Source organism: Euphorbia lathyris, chromosome 6 (genome assembly GCF_963576675.1).
Source record: "Euphorbia lathyris chromosome 6, ddEupLath1.1, whole genome shotgun sequence".
NCBI classification, from domain to species: Eukaryota; Viridiplantae; Streptophyta; class Magnoliopsida; order Malpighiales; family Euphorbiaceae; genus Euphorbia; species Euphorbia lathyris.
In genome coordinates this window covers 60,146,595-60,155,521 of record NC_088915.1, presented here as the reverse complement: position 1 = coordinate 60,155,521, position 8,927 = coordinate 60,146,595, and the positions used below count along the sequence as shown (strand labels likewise).

The following is an 8,927-nucleotide window of genomic DNA, read 5'->3' as shown; positions in this document are numbered from 1 at the left end:
GCAGGTAATCATGACGGCGCGTAAAGAAGCTCGAAAGCCCTAAAGGACTTTAAGGGAACTTTGAGGGGGCTTCTGATAACATCGTGATATTATCCCAGGGATCAAAAGGGATATTTGCCTGAAGAACGCCTCATGTTGGTTACCTAATACGGGAATACCATGACGTATGGAAACAAAGGTATCCGGCGAATCTCCAAGGACTCACCAAAAGAGACTCGCGGGCGAACCTATGAGGCGGATCTCCATAAACACTCAATCCGCCATTAGAACGGCTGGGCCGATCTAGCAATAAAGGCCATTAATGAGCTATCAATTAGCTAACCGCCAACTTAAGAGTAACCTGTAACCGCCATTAATGGGACATTAATGGAGACTTTCTAGTTACCGAAAGTTACAACTTCATGACTATATATAGCCTATGTCCCAGGCTATCAAGGTACACATTCATTTACCCTTTGTCAACTCAGTTTGCACTCTTGTCCATTCTTACTGACTTTGGCATCGGAGCTTCCCCCCATCGAACCCAACGACGCCCCCACAAGGACGGAAGTTGATCAGAATTTCTCCACAAGTCATCAGGTTGCAACAAAAGAAAGGACTTTGATCCGAATGTTCGAAAGGGTCTGAGTGATGAAGATCAGATTTCAGTTACTCTTCTATGGATTTTGATTTCCAAGAAGTATATGTTTCATTGTTTTTCTATGCTTTTTATACCTTTTATGGTTTTTCATGCTCTTTGTAGTCATTTTCGTCCATTTGTAGATTTTGTAAGGTTTTATTCCTTCTGGTTATTATATTTGTATGTTTTTCATCTAATGAAAATATAAGCATTTACATAAAAAAAAGTCTCAAGTTGTTTAAGTCAAAAATTTCGAATTCGATTCTCAATATTCTCATGAAGTTCGAACCGAGATTACTATTGGAAAAACTGATAGAATAATATAGGGTCAATTAAATGAATACCATAATTAAGTACAAAATTACAACTAAATCATATCACCAAACTTAATTCTTAATATGTCATTATTCTCTATATATCATGATTTTACACCATGATTTAAAAAATCTAGACTCCAATTCATAAATCATAAACCCTAGAAAATATATTCTAGATTTCTAATTTATAAATTCTAATCCTTAAAATATATTAAAAGTACTGATTTTACTAGTTTGATATAATCTAAAATTGTTGACATCATTGTAAATAGTTTTTGAAAGATGAATTTCTATGTAATTTTCCCAATAATATATGGAAAAAGCCCAATATATATATATATATAGTCAGGCTACACCTGGGCTTAAGATTTACAAATCCAATAGTGAGCCCCGTTTTGGGTTTACAACCCAAGACCTTAGAACTCGCACAGTTCCACTGGAAACGACAAGCCGTTTAAGTTTTGATCCAAATACCGACTCTCAGCCTAATCTCCTTCCTTCCCATTCTTTTACCCTTCTAAGTTCTCGCTCCAATTTGATCTGTTCAAAAATCTTTAGCAGAAAAACCCCTATCTTGATTACAGACACACATCAATAGATCGAAAGAATACAGTGAATCGCTTAATTTAATTCCTTTCTTTGAAATCACAAAACCTAACCCTAAATTTCCAACTCCATGGCGTCCAGGAAAAAACAATTAGAAGGAATCGCTTTACTTTCCATGTATAATGATGACGACGATGAAGATATGGAATATCTCGATGAGCATCAACAAGAAGAACATCAACAGCCTGAAGAAGGGGAGCTTCCGTCAGACCAGAATGAGTATAGAGAATCCAACGTAGCGGGTTATGATTCACTGAATAATGCAACTACGACGGATGAATTGGCTCATGAAACTACGATGGCGGTTTCCAATCAGAATTCGACACCTATGGAAGTCCTACTGCGGCCTCCAACGCCGCAGATGCCTCAGGTTTCGTTCTCATCGTCGCCTCAACAGCACCAGCAACAGCAACGGATTTTCAGTTTGGAGAGGAAAAGAAGTGGAAGAGGCAGACTTACCATTGTGGACTATGCTCACGACGAAGTTGCCATGTCTCCTGAACCCGATGTAAGTTAGGAAACTGCTTTCTGCTACTAATTGTTTTGTGTTTTTGTACTATGTTGTCATTTCTATTCTTACTGCTTGTTTATTTCTATAATTGCAGGAAGGGGAATTTGATGAGGAGCTTCTAACCGCTAATAGTAAGTGCAATTTTTGCACCTGATCTCGTGCATTTTGCTTTTTATACGGTGTTCAATATTTTTAGTTCCTACTCTCTGGTTGTAGCTTCTCGTAAATGCATTGATACTTTTTTCCTTTGCAGTGTCAAGTTTCTTATTGTTATGATGTTTGTTCAGGCTGATTGAGCTTGTAGATACTAAGAATTTTTAACATTCCTAACTTGTGAAGGGAACTCATGGAATTATTTAATTCGCAGAGTTGAGAATAAGTAAAGAGGGAACTCATGGAATGGTGTCATTCTATTTTGTATGGAAACATTGATTTTGAAGAGTTTTCACATTTTGGTTTTTGAAACTCTTGGAAAATGAAGCTTTACGTTTTAGGTCACGGTATGTGATTTAAGAAATTGGAAATTCGTTTCTTAGAATTTGGAAATCCTTTTCTGATGTTAAATACAATGTATCTTAGAAAGAGACCACACAGCATTATCACATCTCTTTATCAATTCATTATGTGCCAATAATAGTGTTTTATATATCATCTCCTTCAAAGTTTCAAATTCTTTTTTTTTTTTTTTTTTCCCTATTATGCAACTTACATGTAATTCTTCTTCTTATTATATCTATGTTGCATGGAAGCGTAGACAGATACCAGGGAACTTTATTTCCAAAAAAAATTTAGCTAGGAAACGGAAAGGGAAATGAACTGAAACAGATATGAAACGCTACCTAACAGGAGTTTATATATATATAAAAGAAATGCATCCTTATAATTTTAAAATTTATAAATATACCCCTATGTTATTATTTACAAGTTTCTCCTGCTCTGCTTTCTCTAATTTTTTTTTTTTACAAATATCGTTTCTTTGCGTCTGTTTCTGTGCAACATAGGTGCTATTAAGCTAGGATATGCAATGACTGTCTAAAGGGGATTTGTGATTAAACTGATTATTCATGCTAGCTTTAGGCACCTGAAACCAAGAAGAAGTCCTACTCAGTTTGTGCCTTATTTGTGTAAGCAGCTGCTATTGCTGATGATTTTGCATATTGAAATTGAGTCCGTCGAAAAGGATTCTCTTTGGTGCTGTGTTGTGCATGTGTAAGGATTCGGAGATTTTTCTATACTTTTTCTCTATTTCCATATTTTAAGGATAGTGATCCCTTTGTTTACATATTTATGTCCCCGTAGTCAATTTATCGGCTGTGCAAAGAAAGGGAATCTGAAGTGAAGTCTGTAGATTCTTTACATGGCTAGGAAAATATTATGTTTGCAGCATACTCTGTTTTGAGATGAACAGGGTGTGAGAGAGCTTGTAAAAGATTGAGTGGCAGTAACTGAAATTATTTGAAGGGTTCTGTATGCATAACTCTTACGATTCACGATTCGATAGAGCTTTATTTCGAGCGGAATTTATAGGGTGAATCTGAATTATAATAGAATCTTACAATTCCCGATTCGAATCATAGGATTTGATTTAGCTCTATTTTGAGCCGGATCTTCATCACCGTTCATCAAAAACTTCAATAAGACTAACTACTAAATTCACTTTTCTCTAGTCCGATTGTTTTTATCGAGTTATCAACTCAAACTAGTTTCATTCCATCATTATCAAGTTGACAACAAGGTAAAGAAATGGAGTCAGAAATTCAAACTCTTAATCTGTACTTAGTTATTAAGTAGAATCCGATTTGTGAATTAGTTTTATTAGGATGAATTTGCATTGAATTTGAAGTTTAAGTACTTGGTTGATATGATTTATTTTTTGACATTAAAATTGCATTTCTAGACTAATAAAAAAAAAAAGGGCGGCCCGGTCGCATTACATTTCTAGACTAATATTTGATAATATTTTATGTTTTTTCTTCACGAGTCATGATAGTCGAATCTCGATTTGGTAACTGTGGATGGCATGTTAATGGTCTTTACTTAGTATTACCATTACCATTGTACATTAATACTTACCAGATGGAGTCTAACGTGTAAATAAAAAAAAATTGGAGGACTAGATAGAGAGTTCTTGTGATTTATCATTTCTATTTCTGTGGTCCTCTTATTGCAACTTCTATTTCTTGTGCAACAGGTGCTGGGCAAGAAAAAACACCTCCAGGAACTGTTCAGGTTTTGACCCCTAATGTTCATACAAGTTCTCTATCATCAGAACATTTACAAACATCACAAGTTGATGAAATGAATAATCCTGATGTTCAATCAGAAGCTGCTGAAAATGAAGGTACTACTAATGTTCCTGCAGAAAATGATGATCCCTTGGATAAATTTCTTCCTCCACCACCAAAAGACAAATGCCCAGATGATCTGCAAGTAAGTTCACTTTGTAACTGTAATCAATGAGAGTGGTTTAGAAATACTATGATTTTATAATTAACACTACGCTTTTGACTGTAACTTTGCTTGTTGCAATAGTAATGCATCCACTTGTTTTTATGTTGTTGGCGTGATTGGCGACTGGTCTTAGAAACCTGCTTCTATCCTTTAGTTGTTTGTGAATCTCTGGTTGAGAGATTAACTGATCTTTAATATGTATATAGCCGCTCTCTGTAGCTTAATATGATCCTTTTGTGTGTATTCAAACTCCATTTAGTGATCTATTATTATATTTTACATGCTCTGATGTGTATTCGGTTTCCTGTTACTTGCAGAGGAAAATAGATAAATTTATTGCTTTGAAGAAGGTTGGAAGAAGCTTCAATGCTGAAGTCCGTAACAGAAAGGATTATAGGAATCCAGACTTCTTGCAGCATGCAGTGAGGTACCAAGAAGTTGATGAGATAGGGTCTTGCTTCAGTAAAGATGTATTTGACCCTCATGGATATGATTTAAGCGACTTCTACCATGAAATAGGTTATTGACATCTCTTCTGCAACTTCCCATCTTTTTTCTCTTAATATGTAGCTTTTGGGTTTTCAAGGTTCCATGTAATGATGTGCCATGGTAATGGTTATGAATGTCAGGGTGGTAGCCGATCACACTATCAAAGTGCTCTTATTTTTAATTCTTCCAGGTTTTGCTGATTTTCACCATATACATTTTGGAATTTTAGGAAATTTCCTCTCCATAGCCCGTGTTTAAACTCTTAACATATATTCATGAAAGAGTTTCTAGCTATGTCCCTAACTTTGTTTTGTTTTATCATCTACTGCCGGACGTGTCTTGGGCACATACATATGTGGAGCCTTGGTACATTTAATAGTAACCAGACCTTTAGCTTGTAGTTTTTAGCCCCAAGGGGCTGTGCCTGACGGTAATCAGCTAATCTTTAAAGTTGGACTTCCAAGTTCAAAACCTTGGGGGAGCTAGGAGGTAAAACCTTGATTTGGACCTTAGTCCGCCCTCCTGCCTTTTTGAAAAAGAAAAAAAAAAAATTTAACCAGACCTTTCTCCTTATGCTTGTGTATCATACCCTAAAACAACTCTTCCGTTCAATTTATGTTTTAGAAACGTGTCTTCCATGGACATCTTAGTCTGAATCAAGTAATTTGGAAGCATGGGTTGACCTCGAGAACAAATTCTTCTTTTTGTCCATACTTGTTATGGTTTGCCTATTTTTGTTCTTAATAATTTGATGCTCGATTTCCGTTTCATTAATTTTCTCCAAGTTTAACTTCTGATTAACTTCCTTGTTTTTTCTTTACTAAACAGAAGTTGATATGAGACGTGAAAAGGATAGGAAGGAGCAAGAGCTGAAGAAGAGCCCGAAGGTTGAATTTGTTCCTGGTGGAACTCAGCCTGGACAGATTATGCCGTCATCAAAGTTTAGCTTGCCTATTCCAGGTATAAAACTATCTTTTGTAAATATAATGGATTACATTAGCTCTAGTAGATTTTCTTTTTTGGTGTCGTTTTTTCCCCCTCCTAGTAGTAACTCATAAATTGAGCTACATTCCTGTTTTAGTTGCTTCTGCTGCTTCTAGTGGGTTGCACTCTGCAACAGCTGCAGCTGATGCTGTCGCTCGGGATGGTAGACATAACAAGAAGTCAAAATGGGATAAGGTTTGGTATCTCTACATGCTGCCTATGTATGTTCGCTTAAGATACTTCTGCTATTAATGAACTATCTTTTTGGCGTTCTTGTTCTCTTAGGTGGACGGTGATGGAAGAAATTCTCTTCCTACTGGTGGGCAGGATTCTTTAGCCACAGTAGCAACCCATCCAGCTATTTTATCGGCTGCTAATGTTGGTACTGGATACTCAGCCTTCGTGTAAGTTTCGTTTAGCCTCTTGAAGAATCATTCTTGCTCAGGTTTCAAACTTCCCTTGTGTCAAAGTCCCTTGACCCCTAATTGGCTCGTGACATATCATTTGTGGAACAGGCCACTCTTACTTTTTCTTGAATAGAACTTGGGTATGGTATTTTCGGTGATAACTAACTACTTCTTTCCTTATTTGGAAGGGACTGCCTGCTATTTCTCAAGTACTGTTGACCAAATAAATAAATAAAGTCCTCTGTTACCATGGGAGAGCAAGTGATTTTTTTTTTTTTTTTTAAATGTTGAACTGCAGAAACGAGTTGGAACAGTCAATTTCACTTTTTTCTGTTAAAAAATATATGATGCTTATGTGTATCAAAAACAAATATTGCAGGCAGCAGAAACGGCGGGAGGCAGAAGAAAGAAGATCTAGTGAGAAGAAGTTAGAGAGAAGATCTTGAGCCCCAATATTTGATTTGGCAGACCTATTAGAGGGAGGGAAAGAAATGCTCTAGGAACTCCTGCTTCCTCAACAAATTTTTACAAACGAAAATCAGTCAAGTGTGAATTACAGCAGCCTTTGTAATATTAAATGAGGTTGATGAATGTAACAAAGGAATCAGCACGAGCTTAATATAATCTTGTACAAGTCGAGATAGATGTATGAAATTCAGTCTCAAAGATCTTTGCGTCAAGTCTGGGATCACAAGTCATATATATTCTCCTTAGCAACTAATTATTGTGCTGCATCAAGCATGCCAAATAGACATGGTTTAGCCAATCTATAATGCTTTATTGTTCAGTCAGTGTAACATATTTTTGACAGAGGCTTGGGTTGGGTTTAATGTTCTTGCAGATATTAGCAATTCAACTGATGATGGAATTTAATCTTGTATTGTTGTACGTTCCAAAGATTCAATTTTGTAGTATATGCAGTCAAGTTTACCAAAAAAAAAAAAAAAAAAAAGATTAGCATATCATGTGTTCAATATATTACGGGTCTTATGTGTTTTATATAGGAAAAACACATATTTAAGCTTTTGATAAATTTAATTTTTCTTCCATTTGTGAAGTCTCTCATTTCAAGACTTTTTTTTTTTTAAATAAATTTTATTTTATTAAACTATTAACTTCAGTGGTCAAATTCCATAACCAATCAATTGTAAAGGATTTACCAATCCACAAAAGATCCATCAATTTTTTTTTTTTATTAAAATACGGACCTAGCTCAACGAGAATCCCAACCAGGTTGGTACCCCCGAAAAAGCATAGAACCAAGATATATAAAAGAAGAGATGAAAAAATATGAATCCAGTACAAAGAGTGCTTTAGGAAAATCTAAACATATCCCTACCAAGGGCATTATCTCTAGCAAGAAGGGAGCAAAAGTCCGGAAGGATATTCCACATTTGTAAATTAGAAGCCAGACGTCCGTAATTAGCAAGAGCGTCTGCCGCTTGATTTCCTTCACGGAACACATGGGAGATAACCACCTGAATATGCATCATTTAATCTAAACAATTTAACCAATCCACACGCATTGTCCAGGGAATGATCAGCGCACGGGTACGGAAAATTCGAATAACGTAAGTCGAGTCACTTTCAATCCAGAGACGAGTCCATCCACGTGACCTCACAATCGAAACTGCAAAAATAGTAGCTTGCAATTCTTCCATGTGTACCAAAGCGCAATCAAGAGGGAAGGCAAATGTCCCAAGAGGACGCCCCTGACTATTTCGAAAAACCACACTGCAACCAGCTCTACCCGAGATCACGGATGCATCAGTGTTAGCTTTAATCCAATCAGACGGAGGAGGCTTCCATCTAACTTCAATGATTCGAGGGGCCCTGTGACGACGAACATTTAACTCGAGATTATTGAGAATTGATAACTCGACAACAGAATTCCATACCGATCCTTTGCTGAATCTATCAGAGCTACGAATAGCATACCAAAGAAAGTGTAATGCCTCATGAATGTTTGGAGGCTTGCTCTAAAAAAAACAGCATTTCTTACAGACCAGATCGTCCAAACAGCGTTAACAATCGCGACCTGACAGAGGGAAAGGACTTGCGAGCTAAACTTGTGTGAGAAAGCATGTTGCAAGAGGGTCTGTAGAGAAGAATCAAGTACAAGTCTTCTACCAAATAAAGCTGATATGTTGAACCAGATTTGGGAAGCAAAGGGGAGTGAACAAGCAAATGGTCACTTGTCTCATAAGCCATTAAACAGATCGGACAGCGAGATATTAGAGGCAGGCCTCTAGCACGGAGCGCGGCATGAGGTGGTAAAGAGCCCCAATACGCACGCCAGCAGACCATGGAGTGTGACGGCTGAATAAAAGGTTTCCAAATTGACTGAAAAACCAAAGGCAAAACTGGAGGAGCACGTAGCCAGTGATAGAACAACTTTACCGTGAAGAGGCCATTGCTTGCAGGTCTCCATAAACATAAATCATGTTCAGAGTCATTTCCATGCAAACTCCGGATGCGCTGGTGCAACGGACTAGCCAGCATCGGAAGATCCCGCCAGTTGCCATTTTCATACAAATCTGAGA

At 37.0% G+C, this 8,927-nt stretch overlaps 1 protein-coding gene across 1 annotated transcript; it reads left to right on the top strand.

Annotated features, from left to right (window-relative positions):
* The first annotated feature begins 1,427 nt into the window (after window positions 1-1,427).
* On the top strand, window positions 1,428-7,257 carry LOC136233229 (uncharacterized). The gene is made up of 8 exons (XM_066022846.1): window positions 1,428-2,050; window positions 2,148-2,184; window positions 4,245-4,483; window positions 4,822-5,023; window positions 5,822-5,953; window positions 6,075-6,172; window positions 6,263-6,381; window positions 6,764-7,257. Exons 1-8 carry the CDS (start codon window positions 1,613-1,615, stop codon window positions 6,828-6,830), a joined length of 1,332 nt encoding a protein of 443 aa, XP_065878918.1. The 5' UTR covers window positions 1,428-1,612; the 3' UTR covers window positions 6,831-7,257.
* The last annotated feature ends 1,670 nt before the right edge of the window (window positions 7,258-8,927 follow it).

What these genes read in the sequence shown, in the direction of transcription:
- LOC136233229 (XM_066022846.1), top strand. Translation starts at nt 1,613, where the DNA reads ATGGCGTCCAGGAAAAAACAATTAGAAGGAATCGCTTTACTTTCCATG. An exon ending in CGACTTCTACCATGAAATAG is followed by an intron (nt 5,024 to 5,821) that starts GTTATTGACATC and finishes TTTACTAAACAG; the next exon opens with AAGTTGATATGAGACGTGAA. An exon ending in AGAAGTCAAAATGGGATAAG is followed by an intron (nt 6,173 to 6,262) that starts GTTTGGTATCTC and finishes TTGTTCTCTTAG; the next exon opens with GTGGACGGTGATGGAAGAAA.